The 18,592-nt window shown below is 36.7% G+C and overlaps 1 protein-coding gene across 1 annotated transcript; it reads left to right on the top strand.

The window, feature by feature from the left end:
* The first annotated feature begins 3,841 nt into the window (after nt 1-3,841).
* Nucleotides 3,842-16,666, top strand: LOC103696408 (snurportin-1 protein). Its single transcript, XM_008778021.6, has 7 exons — nt 3,842-4,299; nt 6,145-6,331; nt 6,436-6,686; nt 7,292-7,406; nt 11,317-11,409; nt 14,617-14,760; nt 15,990-16,666. Exons 1-7 carry the CDS (start codon nt 3,914-3,916, stop codon nt 16,104-16,106), a joined length of 1,293 nt encoding a protein of 430 aa, XP_008776243.1. The 5' UTR covers nt 3,842-3,913; the 3' UTR covers nt 16,107-16,666.
* Nucleotides 16,667-18,592: the final 1,926 nt, after the last annotated feature.

Here is an 18,592-nt window from a genome sequence, read left to right as displayed (position 1 = left end):
AGTGAAACAGTGAAACAATAATGATTAACAACAGTCTGACAGGAGTTTAATGGGAATATGGTATTTGGAAACTTGGGCAGGCAGGAGATTTTAAGTTGAACTCAAGTAGTATAGTTCTTTTAATAATACCAGGGCTTTTTGCCCTCCTTTTCCCTTAAAAAAAAAAAAAAGAAGCATGGTTTAAATTGAGTTTTGAGTTGCAGTCTTGGATGTGGGTTATTGCATTGTTCTTCGACAAATTGGATTAGTTAATACTGCTTTATAGTTATGATAATATGTGCTAGGGGCAGCTTGTTCTGTAGCTGAGACATAGAAGCTCTGGTTCCTGTAATCAGGAAGTGTAAATAGTGTTATGCATATTAAGTTTCACATATGATTTATTTAAAATGGATCATTTGATGGATTGTGGTGGTATCAGTATGGTGTTTTTGAGGGTCTAACTATTAGAAGGAAGAGCTTGCTTAAGCATTTTTCTTCCTTTTTTTGGGGGTGTGTATTATACAACTCATGAATGGATATAATTTTATTTTCTATATGTAAAAGCTCACTTAAAGAATATTTTTTCTTAGTTATCAATCAGTTATCAGCCAAAGCAACAAGTTTTTAAAACCCAGATGCTCATCATTTTTTGTTCTCAAGTTTGTCCCAGATGTCCTCCACAGAATGTACCAAGATGGATTATCCCTTGAAGCCAGACTGAGCCTAGCATTCTATCTCACAGCAAGAGCATGGGAAGGAACCTAAAGCAATTGCACTCAATTATATTTTGCTCAAAGTACTCAGAGAAATTGATCACCAAAGAATGCCAGGTTTCTAAGTTAGATCAGCAATCAACTCATTAAGACATGCACCAACTTAGTAAATAATCAATAAAGAATCTTCAATGAAGTACTTTCTCACTTCTCATGATTAGCCAGAAAAAATATATAAATTTTGAAATAAATTTTTTGTTTGAACTAAAGTTCACTTAATGATTATTTCCTATCCAGTTATGGAAGAATTTTGTTCTAATTTCTATTTTTTATAAATATTAGTAATTTTCTTAAAACCTTTTCTGGTGTAATTTTCTTAAATTTTAATTCAAATTGAAAGCATCAATATCTTCAAGTGGGTGTATATTTAATCCGGATGAATGCATGTAAGGACCTGTACGGGCGTATATTTCATCGCATGTTCGCTAGGAGATCATGGGTAATTACGTTGGGTCAAGAAATCTAAACAGAACCTTCTAACTAACGTTTTTGGATGGGGTCTTGGGTTGTGAGAAATAAAATCAGAGTGGACTTGGCCTACAACCCATATGCACTAAAAAGTACTGCAGCATAATATTTTTGGGGCTGACCACGAGCTGATCATGGTATTTATAATTAAATTTGATTAGGGATTTAGACCTTTAGCCTGGTAGGGATGTCAAGGCTTGAACGAGAGGAATATATGGGAACTCGTACAGGTATGCATTTAGTTCCACAGCTATAAATTTTTTTGGGTATTTATATAGGATCAAGAAACCCAAATAATAACTTTTAGCTATTTTTTTGGATGAGGTTCTATGGCTGTTACATTGACTCTATGAGCTATCCATGAACCAAGTAATTTTGGATAGCTTGGACATCTTTAATAGAATTACCAGTAATCTTCGAAAGAATGATAAGGCATTAATTTTCTCAATTCTCTTTTACCATTCTACACTGTCTTGGTTATTACGTTAATGTAGAAGATGGAGAGTGTGATGGAGAATGCCATGCTTCACTTCTTGTCAATGAAATAAGAAAAGTTTCAAGCATGAGAAAATGTTGAAAGTTTCATCGCTACAGATTCATTGAGAGGAAGGGAGCATATCAAAGAAATATGATGAAGATAATGGAAGGTCTTGCTCCAAGTGTAAAGATAAAAAAATGCAATGCTTTTGCAAGACAGAATGTCATCTCAAGAGAGAATTTAAGAGGGGGTAAGAATGGCTCCGGAAGCACCAGAACTTCAACAAAAAGCGAGCATAGCTAGCAATTTCAATTAGGATAGCAATTTTCTCACAACCTCCAAAGATATGGGTATTTGTATCATCCTTCCTCCAAAAGGAATCGATTTATTCTATTTGTGACAAAGGAATGTACAAATTAAGGTTCTAACAATTGATGGTACGTGTGGTAACACACCATTCTAGCAAAAAATCAGCATTGGTACATAGCATACCAACATTAGGACATAGTTTTGTACTGTGTGTCAATATGTGTTTGGAACTAATTTTTCAAAAAATTGAACAGACCCTCTTGTACCATTTTCCAAAACCTTGGTACAAATAATTTATCAATATACAAGAAAGCAAATTTGATAGCATGCTTCCTAAATTCAAAGACCTACATACTACATGCAACCAATCATTTCTTATATTTTGCCGATAATATTATTTTTGTCAATTTTACAAACACTAATGTTAGAAAAAAAATTGGACAAATTATGCCTTCTAGCTACGATTTTTGTATATTGATTTCTTCCTACTCCACTAGAAGTTCAAATTTAAATATTATATAGCTGTTATGCATGCAGTCTATCATTCCAAACATTGGATAATTGGAATGTAAATCTATTCAAAGATAAAAAATTTTGAAATTTGCTTTGTTGATCCTTCAAAACATCCTATACATATATATATATATATATATATATATATATTTGGTACAATGGCCGCTCATCCTACTCTAGTGTAGGTGCAACTAACAGAATCAAGGGCTACAATCTGGCACAAATGTGAGGGGAGCCTCCTGATGTGGCCAACGGACCTCTCCGGAGTGCTGCACAGTACAGGATGTGACCCAGTCTGCGGCTCTGTTCATCTTCCGGCACACAAATACTGTCTAAAAGGCGCTATAATCTCTCAGTATCAAACAGATATTACATAGCAGGAGACTCCCGTCTCCCCTCCATCCCTCCTCTCGTATCCAGATGATCACTATGGCCGAGTCTCCCTCAAGAATGATGCGTTCAGCTCCCAGCCTTCGTCTCGCATAGAAGATGCCCTCCTATGCTGCCCTGGGCTCCGCCTCTATAGCTGATAGCCCATCGGTGCTCCGCCCACCTACAGCAATCATATGTGAGTCACGACCTTTGATCACAAAGCCCACACCTGCCCTATCATAATCTCTAGGACCACTCCCATCGAAATTCACCTTTAGATAGCCAAGAGGTGGGGACTTCCAAGAGATAAAGAGAAACCTAGGCATTGAAGCAGCCGAGTGGGGTTCTAAGATGTCCTTGGCTATCCCATATGAACTTGCCATAATGGCCCTGATGATCTCAACAGCCTGGATGCAAGCTCTCTCTACGGCACTCTACGGAGACTCCCACCTGTCCTCGAAGATCCGGACGTTCCTGTCCAACCATATATGGTACGCCAAATAGGCCAATTTGATCTCCTACGCCATCGTTCTCGGGCTCCGCATAGCCTCCCTCAACTAGTGTAAGAGGTTGTTTGTAGATCGGGTAGCCTAGTGCCAGCGAAGGCAAGCCCAGCTCTAGATCTGTACTCCCCGCTCATGTCCAAGCAACACATGACTGATGAATTTCTCCACATCTGGACATCCGACATAACTCGGAGTAATCCGAACACACCCTACACATATTGGGGACTATTTTTCTAATTATATTCTTCTTTTATAGGTTAGTGAGCTATTATAACAAGCAAATTTATATGGTTCCACTAAAACATTTTAACTAAGTTTTATGGGATATCATTAATAAATTCATTTTTTTTTACTCTATCTAATTTGTATGTTAATTTTGATTTGCTAGCACAAGACTCACAAATATCCAATTTTGTATTCTCTTTATTCCAACTTTAAAAGTTCGTCATGACTTGGAGACACCACTCAACGAGATTTAGACCGAAGCAACGCGAAGTTGAAGGAAAGGAGGAGCGATGGCACCGCACGATCTCCGCCGTCCGTTCAAGCGCCCGGCGATCTCCGACCAGCAGCGCCGCCGCGAGTTGGCGCTCCTCCGCCAGGCCCAGCAGCGCTCCGACTCCCACAACCGCGCCCGCCGGCTTGCTTCCTCCCTCCTCTCGCTCCCCGCCGCCGACCAACCCCCTTCTTCTCCCGAACCGATCCTCGAAGACCAGCCCATCCAAATCGAACCGGCTTCACCGGAGCCCGAACCGGAGGCGCCGGAGGCGGCTCCGACGAGGGACTTGAACGCGGTCCAGGCCTCCAAACTCAAGGGCTTGGAGGCCCGCCGGTGGTTTGCCCGCCAGCTTATGCTCCCCGAGTGGATGATAGACGTCCCCCCTCACCTCGATCGCGACTGGTTCGTTTGAACACCCCCTTTCTATTTTTTTAATAAAAAAATTGATAAGAATCTGAAATATTTCAACTTGATTGGGTTTGCTCACAGGGGATATGTTTGCCTTTATTTATACTGGATATAGCTGTATGAGGTATAAATTTTAAATTTTCGAGGGAGAAAATTGGGTATCATTAGGGTTTGTTTCTCATGTTATTCTAGGGATTATATGACTGATGTGAATTTGGAATCATTAATTTGAATGATAAACAGTAAAAAAATATAAGTAGATTTGATCTGTGGAGACAATAGTGCTGACTTATCTCTTAAAAAGCTCATCTTTTTGACACACAAAGATTCTATTTTTGTCAAGTTAGGCACATTTCAGATTTCATTGCCTTTGCCATGAAGAAGAACCAGGGTCTGCACTAGTAATATGACCAATATGCATTCATTCAAAGGCCAAAGAGCTAGTAGTCTCATCGAGCAATCATGTAAGTTTCTTTAGAAAATTTATGCGTAAGTGAAGAAAATTTATGCGTAAGTGAAGTCTCATAGGGACCTATAAAGCGTAAAAGTAATACTTGAAATTTGTGCATTTTGTTGTCACATTATGGAAAAAAGGCATGGCGCCGGTAAAAATACAACAACAAATAGTGCCTTTACTTTTTAACTCTGATTAATCTTTTTGTGAAATAGTGTTAGATGTAGGATAGGGCGGAGGTATAGAGCAGGGACAAGATTTTGGTATGAATTCACCACCATCAGTAGGATATACCAGCTACTAATTTTTGGTAGTCATCTGTGTTACGTAATAGTCTCATATTGGATAGGCTAAGGACTCTAGTGGTGCTTATATACTCAGAGGCCCATCCACCTACTAGCTTAAGTTTTTGGGTTGGATTTTAACAATCTATACATCTAATTCATTCCTTTTAATTTAGTTCAAATACAGTCATAAACTCCTCACCAGCTTTGCTGTGAAGATTCCAATATCACAGCATATGTTGCTATTGACCTCTAATGTGGATCATCAGAACATGATTAGTGGTTGCTGCTATAAAATTATTCTCAAAACTTGATTTCACATTTATTTTTTACCATATTTATCAATTCGTATGTGCCCCAGCAAGTTTATTTCTGAACCGAGGAATATCCTTTGCTACCTTTGTTGTCCACTTAATTAGATGCTTGTTGTCATAAAGGTGTTTTTGTTCCTCATTTCCTACCATATGCTGACACTCTTGTTAATTCTTTGGGGACATAAAATGAAAAACTGAATAGTTGCATGTGACTTATTCATCTTGTAGACATTAAAAAAGCTTATGGTTAATATTAAATCCAATTTGAAACTCAAGCGTGAAATATTGCCACTTTGCCAATGTGATTAACAGTCTCTCTCAATTAAGAGTACCAATCAAGTTTTTTGTGTATAGTTAATGTCTGATTAATATCAATCTAGTATACTCTTTTACTGAACACAGTGGGCTGATAGTATGTCAATCTTCTGCATTTTTGAAAATGACCAAAGTGATATATCTGCTAATTTGTCAACTTGATTATAGTTGCTCCAGGCTTCCATTGCTTTCAAGTCACACCTCAACTGTAGGGGGAGGGAAGAATTTATTAGTTGATTTTTTCCCCTTTGGGTGTGTAATAACCAACTCTTTTCCTGCTAAACTATTGTTGTACACATGTGGATGGACAATGTTATAGCATATTCATTTGTTGTTCACATCTAGTAGCCATGTTGTTTGTGAATACTTAGTTTTCTACACTTTAAGGTTCATTTGTGTTTGCCATATTTTCAGTTCATTTATAATGAAAAAAAAGATGGTTTATTTTTACAATAATTCTATATTTATATAGGTATGTATTTGCAAGGCCTGCTGGTAAGCGGTGTTTTGTGGTTTCTTCGAATGGTACAACAGTTAGCAGGCTCCGGAATGGCTCTGTTCTGCATCAATTTCCATCTTTGTTGCCTAATGGTTCTAGGAGAAAAGACTTGTCAGGTCCTGCACATTCATATTGTATCCTAGATTGCATATTTCATGAGGTGAGCAAGCAGAATTTCTTATTAATTTTGTTTATTGTCTTTCAATGGGCAATCATTTTTAATAAATCTTCAGCTGAAATTTACATTTAGGTGATAACTTGCAGCCTGATCAAACGTACTATGTGATTGACATGGTTTGTTGGCGAGGATATTCATTGTATGATTGCACTGCGGAGTTCAGGTTCTTCTGGTTGAATTCTAAGCTTGCGGAAACTGGAGCTTGCAATCCTCCAGCAGTACATCATAAGTACAGATTCAGTGTAATCCCGATTTATGATTGTGATCATACGGGTCTACAGGCAGCATATACAGGCACTGTGCCTTATGTCAAAGATGGGCTCCTATTTTACAACAAGTAAGATCCTAGTTGCTATCTATAATCCATAGAGTGGGTGAGCATTGTTGACTAGCTGTATTGCACTACAGAACTCAAGGTTATGAATAATGTACCCTGGTTGCCAACCACAACAGTTTCCTTGTTGCCAGCCCTCTTCGATCATCTTTAAAAATATCAGAAATTTAGGCACTGATTCCATCAATAAATATAATATAAAACTGTGTAAGTACATCTTAAACTTTCTCTGGTAAATTGGGCTGATGTGTCTTTGAAATCGTATTATATTTATGTTCTTTCTCCTTGTTCCTATGCTAAAATTTGAATGTAAATAGATCAATTGTGCTGCTTAAGTTTCTCATGTTAAGATGGATTATATTTTACTGCACATCAACATATAGTAGTTGTTATTCTTGCTAAAACATGATGCTCGACATGAGAATAACTCAGTTTTCCTACAAAAGTAATAAAAAAAAAAATCAAAGAATAATATTCAGTCTTAACTACAAACTGCATTTTGGCTTGCAAAATTATAGGTGGCAGTGCCATCTCTATAGATATTAAATCAATCAGATATCTATCTTGTTTTCATTCCTTTTTAATAGTCTGCCCTCTGTTCTTTTCAGGCATGCTCATTATCAAACCGGCAATACACCTTTGGCGCTAGTTTGGAAGGACGTATTCTCTAGCCAGTATTTTCTTGATACAGACAGTACAGGACAAGTTCCAGCTCAGCAGCAGGTACATATTTGAACTATGCTTGACCTAGAACTATGCGATGTACATTATTTTTAGTTTGAATTCATGGAAAACATCTTAACGTAGAAAAACCTCTACAGTATTTTACCTTCTTTTATAATGCTATAATGACATAGGTATAGTTTGCAATGCTATGTTAAATTTGGTTAGTCCTATACAAAAGTCGCTGGAGAAGGCTTTTCTTCTCACCTGCTTGCCCAGTGGCTCCCTCCCAACCTATGGTATGTCAAGTCCCCATGGAAGCCTTCATGTGGGCTCAGCACATTGAGCTAATCCCATGCTTGGAAGGAGTGGTGCCACTTTGCTTTTCTTCCCTGGAAAGCAGTGCCTGTTTTTGCTCACTCGCTACATGGATCTCACTGTCTCATCCATAGCACGCTGTCTTTGGAGTGCCAAGTCAAGGTGGCAGCGCGGGCCCATTATCTAAGCCAATCCTGTGCATGAAAACTTTACCACTCAATCTCCACTCATGATTGTGGCTTGCAAAAAAATGCATTTGCTAATCCTTGGTAGGGCAAGGGCAATTGGGTGAGATAGTTATCTATGGAAATTCTTGTTTCTGCCAGAAATTTGCTGATAAAGTCCACGATTAATGGACCATTATGAAACTTTATTCTCCAAAAGAAGATTATTTAAATAATTATTTGCTCATGTAATTGTTTGCCAGTAAAACAAAGTTATACTTCAATTATCATGAAAATTTGAATTTTTAAAAATATTATTTCATAACAAACAGTGGAAAGGACAAATAGTTGCAATTAATTAAGAGCACTTCTATACAAATACATACATTTGTATGAATGTGCATATGTCTTTCTAAAAGGCCTCAAAACCAGAGAGATTCATGGGTCTTTTACTGCCCCATGTTAAAATCATTAAGAAAGAGTTTCTTTTTGTGTCAATCCTTTTATTTTATTTATAATATTAAATTGGAAAGTTTTAATTTAGTTTCAAAGGGTGTGCTGGACATGCATGAATGACGTACATATGCATGCATCCCATGGGTGTTATGAATGAGACAACCTTCTTGCACATGGCATTTGGAGAGTTTAATGAAACTCATGCCTTGTATAGGTTTCTTTTGCTTGCATAGACATCTACATCTATTATTGACATAATTTATTGTTATTTTTTAAAGGGTGTGCGAAGAGAAGAGCAAACAAACCATCTTTGTAAAAGATAATTCTTATGATTATAAGATTCAATAACTTGCCCTGAAATTTGGAGATTGAAGTAATGATACCATGATGTGATCATAAGAATAAGAGGTTTCTGATGATGCTGTAATGATTATTATTTTAATTTTGAGGATTTTGTTATGTTAATGTATTATTAGTACCTAAGGAAGACTTATTACTTATTCCAGTATCACGTCTATGATTTTCATGAGAAAATATGGGTACTCTATTTGTTATAGCAAAAAACAATGGTTATCCTGGTGACCTTTGTACCATGATAATGGCATTATTGAAATATTGATCTTAGGAGAAAATATTTCATGAGTAAAGGTTGTTGTGTCATCATGCACATAATTGGCTATGACCAATTAGATGACTCTAATCCCATTAGCCAATTTAATTTTGGAAATAGTGGGTTTTTTTGTTTTTGACAACAGAATTTTTACTTTTGTATTTTGTACAAGCAATCTAGCACTAAAGCTACGCACAATTCATTGAAGTGGAATTATTTGAATCATGATTGCAGTGGTGTCTTAAGTGATGAATTACACGTAAAATGTAATTGATTCATTCAAGAGAAACATTTTTTTCATGCATTAATCTCACTAAAATAATAGAATACTCGAAATTACAGTATAATTGCCATCAGATTTTACTTTAAAAATTATGTGAATTGGTTAGCATTTAACACATACGACGCAAGTCAACAGCATTTTAATACAAAAGTGTTTTTGTAAATCTAACTGTGACACATACAAATACATCAACTAATTTAATAGGTAGGGATTTATTCTGATTGTTTTTATCCACCTAGTCAGGTTTTTGGCTTGAGTCTTGATCAAATAAATGATTCAACAATACGGCTGCACGTCTAACACATGCCAAACAAGGAGTCTTGTCGAAAGAAAGCTCTATAACTATATTGTTTGCAGCACATTAATAGAGAGACAGCTTAGAACTGTATCAGGGAAAAATATGATTATGGAATTGTGACACAAATCGTCTAAGTCAAATGGAAACAATGGTTAAGTGAATATACCATTTGCTTATATTTGCATCATCTAGCTTATTGATGTTTGAGGTATTGGTATTAATGAAATTTCCTTGAAGAATTATGTTGGAGCCCAAGTTTGCTAATGAAGACAATTCTGTTCTATTAGGGGCTCGTTGGTTGCTTTTGAATTTTTTGAAACAGATAATGATTAAACATTATTCTCTGTAAAACAGTTTTTGTGAAAAGCAGGGGGAGTCCTTTCTTTAATTTTACTTGATTTTAAAAATCATTTTTCGGATTTTATGACTTACCAGCATTAGGAGAACAGGTTTTGTAGAAAGTTACTAACAGATGTTTTCATTAAACTCATTTATTTGAGTTTTGTATTAACTAGTTTTACCAAAACATGTTAACCAACCAACTGTTTAGGGTTATGTTATTTTTATTCCTGTGTTCTGCTTTACCATTTCAACAGGCTCATTTAAGTCCAGCAAATTGAACAAATAGAAACAATTTGATTCATGTTTATCAAAGAAGAGTCTCGACCACATCCAAAAGCATAATTGACATCCTTCGGTACCCAACAGTCTCATCAAATAAAAAGACAATCATATTCTCATCTGATTACAACTTTTGTTATGGATTTATAGTTTCATAGGTCTTTCGTAAGAAAAAAACATTCAGAAAATTAACGCTTAAATCCAGGATTAGTGGAGTCAAAAATATTTCCTAGGGAAAGGGAAAGACAGAATAGTGGGTGAATGTGAGTTCAAAGGGGCATATACAAGAAGTGGAACAAATGGACGGGAGAGAAAAGGGTGGAGGAAAGTGGGAAAAAGTCAGACTTCAATTTGATCCTGAATTAAGTCATACGGCTTATCAAATTATCATATCTTATTCCCACAAGTAACAACATTTTTTCCTTAAATCTTTGAATTTATCATCCCTTGATATCTGTTTATGTGTAGATATATTTTCTGATCTCTCTTGAGCACCTGAGCCCGACTATTTAAGAGCCATCATAAATTAATTCATTGTCTTTATATACTGTTTTTCCATGTAAGATGTTTGTACCTTCCAAACTTTTACCTCATATAGTTCCTTGACATTATTTGAAACATGGGCTTTCACTGTCAACCTTCCACCACCAAACTTCTTATCGCATGTATCCCTTACCTTCACTCTTTTTGGAATATCCTTAAAATCTTTGATACTTGAACATTTTACTCTTGGTTACTTTCTGGTTTTATTGAATTTCTGTCACAATTTACATCCAAAACCATCATGCTTATGCTATGTATAACAGCTTTCTGTTTGGTGACATGGTCTTTAAATGGTGTCCATTCCTTTACTTGATGAGAAATATATATATATCTCCCAATTTTGACTTAGAAGTTGATTAATGTTAGCCATTTTTAATCAGTTATAAGCTTCAGCTTGCTTACGCATTTCATTATCCATCATCTTTTGAGAAATTATCATTGAATACTAACATTTCAAATTATATGAAGAATGCTAATGAGGAACCTATGTAGTGCATGCTTGTAAATCAACGACTTTTATTTTTTTTAATTAATATCAGAATGTATTGTGTAAAATGCCTCTTAATTATGCTGAACTTTAGTTTCTTTTTGTAGTATATGGCTAGCAAATTTTTGCAACATTTACATGCGCTAACTAGTATATATTCATTCACGAATCCCCTTCATGAGTTGATCAGGTTGTCTTGGAGCTACAAGATGATGGGAAATTAACTACGTCTGATGACCCTCCTGTTGTGTTTGGTTGCATGGATGGAGAGTTTCTTCATAAGGTAATGTTTGAATAGCTTCTAGTTCACTTTCTAATATAAGAAACACTGCTGGTTCGATCACAATGGTAATGTTTTGAGTGGCTCTTAATTTTGATCATCACACTATATGTCGTGCCCCGAACCTATCCACATGAGCTAAGCACGTGACGTGACTGCATGTCCCACAAAGCTGAGCGCCTGAGCCCCATGACATATGTAAAATCGAAAAAAAAAAGAAACTCTAAATCCATCATAACACAATATAATAACCATATTCACAAGCAGCGTTACAGAGTCAGAATGTACTAAACCTCCAATAGTAATTATTTAAAATATCCAATATTCTAATGAAAAACCATAAATTAAATTAACAAATAAAGTTCTATCTGTGAGCAGTTGTCAGTCATTCTACCTGACCACAGAATATTCAAACTACCGAGATGAGATTTGTCCACATTGAATACTAGGCCTTATCTCTAATCACTCTTCCAAAAATCATACTTTGCTAGTCTCCATGCTTGAATATTTGTAAAATGGGGAAAAAAGATAATGAGCATGACAACCTAGTAAATATCCCACACAAAGTCTCACAATTTTATTTAGGATAAAGAATATGTGTGAGAATAATTTTCACAAAAATGTCTAAGTCATATTGTATAAAATATAAACTTGAATTGCAATTTTTCAACCATATTAAGATAAAGGATCATATAATCAAGAATTCAAGATAATGAATGCGATAGCCCAGTAATATCTCACACAGTCCCACAATATAATTTAGGATAAAGACTGAGCGAGAATAATTTTCACAAAAGTATCCAAGTTATTACTATATAAAATATAAAATTGAATTGCAATTTTAACCATATTAAGATCAAGGATTATATAATTTTGCCAAGTTCCAAACAAAACAATTTCCATAACCCATAATATAAAAGAAACCTTGGATAACCGAGCCCTGGTCATGCTTATGCCCCATGACTGGCATTGATCGCATGTCATGTTTCTAGCCCATGATGAGCACCAATCTTATGTCATGCTTACGCTCCATAATTGGGCATCAATCATATGTCACTTTCCCAGCCTATGATGGGGCCCCAATTTCATGTCATGCTTACGCCCCATGGCCTGGCACCAATCTCATGAGACTATTATCAAATGCATACGCATGCCACCAAAACTCCCAACATAACCATAATCTTCCATAGCAATAAGGCTCACTATAAAAATCATGAAGATGTTCTCATCATAAGAATTATGTTCATATGATCTAATTATATATACAAGGTATCAATGCCTTTACAAAGAAAAAGGAATCATGTGAGGTACTTACTGCCTCACACCTAACTAAACGCACCACAAACTCCTCAAACACTTCAGTAATTGACCTATGTCAAGGTAGTTGAGCATTAAAATGCTAGCTATCGGATTACCACCCCCAAATAACACCCCCCCCCCCCCCCCCCCCCCCCCTCTTTTCTTCCTTTTATACATGATTAATCCTAGATTTTTCCAATTCCATCAATAGTAGCTGATCCAAAGGAAAAATTCGTTTCTCCCTGTGGGAGAATCCTGAAATCACCAATTTTTTCGGTTAATAACTACACTCATTGCACTTCTGAAGTACGAAATTTAAGTGGCGTAACAATTGGCAGGGTGTCATAATCTGTCCTGTTTGGTGAACAGCTGCACTCATCTCGCCAGTTTCTGTACTTCTCTTTTGAATTAATGCTTAAACTTTTACAAAATATTATTACTACCATCTTACCAAAAACAATACCAAATTACTAAGTCTATGTAGGATTTTGATCAAGTTTAAATTCATTGTTCTTTTCTGCCCATGCTTACATATGAGGCCATTTCAATGATTTATTTGACCACTCACTTGACATTGAGAAATTCTCAAATTTTAAAGGTTAATGAGTCAATAAGTTAACAACATGTTAAAATCTGATATCAAAATTCTCATCTGACTTTAAGTTATAATTTTCTGATTTAATAAGGGCAGAACCTGTCCGCCATGAGATCAACATCAAAGCACTCAAAACCCCTTCTCTCTCTTAATCCATTGCTAACCAACGTATCAAAATTTTCAGAAATTAAATCCTAGACTAAAGCTTCCAAAGATTTAATCCTATGCTCCCAAAAAATTTCAATTTGGAGAAGGGAATTAACCTGTGCACGAAGAGGACGGTTGAAGAGAGGACGCGATGGGCACCTGTGCACCCAATTAGAAGAGGGGGATGGCATAGGTGGCTCAGGTTTTGTAGGGTCCAAGGTCCAGGTATTAGATTGCCACTTAAATATGTTATCTTTTTTTTTCGATTGGGTACCGACTCATGTTGTTTGATATTAGAATATGACAATTCTCCTTAATGCTGCCATATCTAGGGGTGTAAATGAGACAAGGTCGACTAAGCTAGGCCTAGCTCAAGCTTTTCTCATTTTGTAATTGAGCTGAAGATTTAATTCCAATTAGCTGTTTGCAGCTTCTTTAAAAGATGGTGGAAGTTAAAGGTTCCCCGAATCTTTCGTATGCATATGCTGAACTAATTTTTATAGTTATATCTTAATCCAGGTTGAGTGACACACATTCTTAATTAAATTTTATTAATGTTTAACAAAACTAATTGAAATAGTATTGATAAATGCTAACTATTTTTTGTTTTGACCTTAATCAAGTCAAGCTCGGGTCATTTACTAACTGAGCGAGCCAAACTGGAGAGCCTAACAGAAGCAGCTCATGAACAGCTTGCTCAGTTGACAGCCCCAGCCATATCTAGTCTTAATGGGTTGGTGTTGGCTGCTGGATGAAGATTTCTAGTATTGATGATGTATATCATCTTTACAAATAGAGCTTGCACACTAAGTACAACCTCAATATGGATACTGGATTAACTCTGTGCATTAATGTTTTCTTTGTCTTTTTTCTCTTTATTGGATAATCACATGTTTATGACAGAAGTTCAATCCAGTTTCTTTGCTTTCGAAGGTTAATTTGTTTCTTTTGTATCTTTTATTGACTCTTAATTTCATTCACCAAAAGGAAAAGTTCTTCATATTTCAGTTGAGATATGCATGCTTTCTTCATATGCTTCTGATGATTTTTAACTAGCATCAATAAATTTATGTTTAACACAGCTTTTTTCCCATGAACTTCATTTGTAAGAAACTGTTGCATGTATCTCTCTTCTGAGATATTGAATCTTATGTTATTCTATGTTACAGTCAAATTTACGGTCAGGAAATCTTCTCCGGTTTGCTGTTAGAGATGAAAGTGTGAGACTTCATGATGGGAAGCTAGAGATTCTTGACTTACAATTTGTAGCCAAGTCTAATCGGTCACGAGCTTTTGCAGATAGCTACTCTAAGGTAAGCAAAATGCATGCTATAAGTTCAGCACAGTTGCTGTTTGAAACGTTGATTGTAATCTGACTAAACATGAGAACACTTCTTAATCAGAGATGCACTTAGACATTGATGAGGTGTGTGGATGCTCCAATATGTTATACAAGGATTTCAAATCACAGCATCTAATGAATCTTTAAACTAGCTTGCTTGGGCAGGGATATTAGGGCTCCGAAATCTGAGCCATATTATTCCAACTGCTTATTTGTGAATTTATTTCAAGACTTGATTTATCCAAATCCTATTACATCTAGGATGAGAGGCTCCAGATTTCAGTCCATATCCCTTGATTTTACTGTTTCCCTTTCAATTTTCCCTTGATCTTTGCCGCCTCAACATTATTCTGTTGTAAGAATTATCAGATATGCTGTCCTGGAATTTCATTTTATAGTAGCTTTGCATCCTTGAAAGAAACCTAGGAGTGTGCCATATCCAAAAATCTCTTGAGGTATTCAATGCAAGTTCCTCTTTGTTTTCCTTTTTATTTTTTGAAGTACTAGTAAAAAGATTTGGTTAATATGTAGAATAAAATAAGAGGAGTTCCAGAATAGGACCCTTCCACCTTAAGAAGGTGACATTCATGAGAAATTGTGATACTTTTGGATAAATAATAAAAGTAAAGGCGCAAAACTAGTACAAATCCCTTAGTGAATCATGCTTGAAGCAGAGGTGGCTTCTGCGGATCATCCGGATCTAGAAGTTTCAAGTGCCCAAGAAATTTAAAATACTATATCTCTCATAAAAGACCATCCTATTTATCTCCATTTATACATTTCAGGTATCACTGTTATAGTCTATCTCAATTCTCAACCTTTCATGTTTATCACTTGTAGGATTTACTGTTACCTCAATTAGAATTTGAAAAATTTATGCAATTGATAGTGTGGTGGATTCGAGACTTGTATGTTTCCTAGATGGAAGGCATGCTCTTTCTCCTGAATCCTTTAGTATGTGTCATGCAATATTTGTTCTGTGGAATATTTTAAAAATATATAGACAGTACTGGATTGAGCATACAAGCTTTAAGTACTCTTCAGGCTTTGGTAAATTAGAACTCACTACTCCATAGCTTCTAGGAGAAACTGCCCCAACAAATGAAAACATCTTAATCTCCTTTTGGTGGAGGTTGGTTCTAAAGACAATGTTGTATTGTTTACTCTTAATGATTCATTTTCATCCTTATCATTATGCAGGTTTTCTTCCAGTATGCGGCTCGACACTCGCCTCTTCGAATTGAGGATCTGATTGCATCCATCCAGCCGAATCTTGGCGACAACAGCAAAACTACAGATGTTGACATGGATGGCTAAGAAGCTCAACAACTGATGATTTTTATGATGACAACTTTTTGAAGACAGGTGGTAGCTTCGTATCAGTTTTCTTGTTCAGTGTCTCCAGACGGTGGCAGTTCCATTAGATGACTAGTTTAACTGACATTCAGTGAAGCTGTTTTAATAGCCATGTGGTTACCAGTCATAAGATGGTAATAGACTTATAGATACACCATTCAACTATTGTGAGGTCTCTTTGAGCTCTACATGTTCCAAATGTTTCTCCTCAGATTTGGTTGACCGCAGGTGCATTTTCGTCGTTGAAAGAGCTTTTGTGATACTCATGAAGGTTCTATCTCAATGGTGGTGATCCAGAAGATTCTTAGGCATTAGTCTCCTTTCTTATATAATTTTGTTTCTATATAGAGAGACAGTAGGAGATTTTTTGAAGATATGGTGCACAGATTGTTATTTCTTAGTTGAAATTTGCAACTCTTGGTGGGTTGCTGATCTTTGCAGTTCATGTTCAAAACTTGTGTACAAGCTGCTTATTTGTTCTGATCTTGGGAATTATAAGTCACTAACTTATTACATCATAAGCTGTTGCCTCTAATGTTTTCCATTTTGACTAACTAAAGACAGCTGAATATGTTACATATGTTACATTTTCCCCAATACTCTTCTTAATAGAAATTTGAGCTTGCTAGTATTTGGTACAAATATGGACTGCTCTGGCTGGCTAGCGTGCTTTATGAGAGGCCTAACTTATCTACTTTTTAAAAATATAAATGTAATATTTTTAAAAAGTAGAATAAGATATACAAGGTAGGAAAGGCAAAAGTGAGCGAGATTGCTTATCTTAACCTTGCAGATATTTATCAAGCAGCATAATATTATCCTTTGGTATTATCCAATCTAAGGGAAGAACCATATGAAATTTACATATTAACTATGCAGTTTTTCTGTATAAAATAAAGATTTACTCTTTCTGGGTTTTCCGGTTGATAGCTGCTTTCAATGCGGTGACTGAGACCACTATAAATTACACTGTAGGAACTGGTTTTAGGTGCTTCATCTGCATGTACACAAGCATTGGCCATTCTGGTGGAACAGATGCAAGCTGCCCTGCAGCCAAAAACCTTCCACAATGACAAAATCACCATGGCAATCAGTGGCCGATCCAATCCACTAGCCCAAAACCATTGTGCTCGTCTGAGTTCACTTATCAGACGACCTAATTCAGCTTTGTGTTGGTCTTGGCTTCTGGTTTACAACAGGTTCTGTCAAGAACTGCCAGCTTTTCTCTCTGGATGCTCTTGTATTTGTAACAACTTTAGGATTGTTTATGAAATGTGCCAAAGAACAGCTCATTCCCATCCCAATCTACTGCTTCTACCTGGTGCCATCCTTGCCAATTAATTCTTGCATGGATAATCTATATATCTAATTCTTGCATGAATGCTTTTCTTGCTGCTGCTGAGTTAATTAACATGGATTCTTGTACTGCATTGCATGCACATAATCAAACTCATCAAGCATGGGAGGAACAGAGATGCGTTCTTTTGTTTCACCCGAGCAACTCATTCTGGCACCTCCAATACTGCCGTGCAGCAGCGGTGGAGAGAACCCTTATCCGCTGCAACAGCAGTCTCTGAGCAAAAGTTGACCAATCTCAGGTTTATGTTGCAACCAAAGAAGGGTGGCGAGCTTGCAGCCACTTCTCGGATAATGCACGAGTACCAGCTCCTTGATCCTCCAATAGACGACCAAGGCAGGGTGATGGTGCTTTAACCGCATCCAGAAGTCTATGATGGGCTTCAGCAATGACCATCAACTATGCCTCGAGACTTTTCTGCCTCTACTGCCAACCAGCAGATGCTGCAGAAGTGAAAAAGAGATCAAACACATTGCTGCGAGATGGCTGTTGGGACAATGACAGAGCTGCAGCACACGAGCACCGCCACCGTGCATTGCCGGCGATGAGCAGCTGCAGAGTAACAGCATGTCAGTCTGGGAGGATTCAATGGACATCGGATCGGTCAGCCAATGATGCATCTCCGCTGCTCTGGTGATTATGCAGCTCCCTTGTTTTGCTGCAAGATGGATGATGTAACCTGCTTCAGAACAACCAACTCTGATGATGATCATGCTCAGCAGCTGGATGGGATCATGATAGAAAGCACAACCAGCAGCAGAACCACCAGGACCTCCCTCTGAGAGTCTGATTGGGATGAAGCAGATTACCGCAAGATACTAAAGATGGCAGAAAAGATGGGTCAGTAAACTGATATCCAATATCATGTGCAGGATGCCATGATGGGTGATACCTGGCTCGCAAATAAATATTCCATTTCTTGAACTAGGACTTCTCCCTGTGGTCACACCTCTCTGCTTAGCAACTAGAGGTTCTAAGTTCAATTCTTGGATGACACCAAAATAAATCTGAACCTAGGTAGTTATACTGTAGATCAATCTCCCCATCTCTCCCTCTCACTCTCAAGAAAAACATTATTAGTTTTGCAAGA

The sequence above is a fragment of the Phoenix dactylifera genome, chromosome 4 (assembly GCF_051530095.1).
Source record: "Phoenix dactylifera cultivar Ajwa chromosome 4, Ajwa_hap1_PhDact_Kaust_v1.1, whole genome shotgun sequence".
NCBI lineage: Eukaryota > Viridiplantae > Streptophyta > Magnoliopsida > Arecales > Arecaceae > Phoenix > Phoenix dactylifera.
Note: the sequence above shows the minus strand (reverse complement) of the source record. Positions and strands in the feature narration are given on the sequence as shown.

What these genes read in the sequence shown, in the direction of transcription:
- LOC103696408 (XM_008778021.6), top strand. Translation starts at nt 3,914, where the DNA reads ATGGCACCGCACGATCTCCGCCGTCCGTTCAAGCGCCCGGCGATCTCC. An exon ending in TAGATTGCATATTTCATGAG is followed by an intron (nt 6,332 to 6,435) that starts GTGAGCAAGCAG and finishes GATAACTTGCAG; the next exon opens with CCTGATCAAACGTACTATGT. An exon ending in TTGCAGATAGCTACTCTAAG is followed by an intron (nt 14,761 to 15,989) that starts GTAAGCAAAATG and finishes ATCATTATGCAG; the next exon opens with GTTTTCTTCCAGTATGCGGC.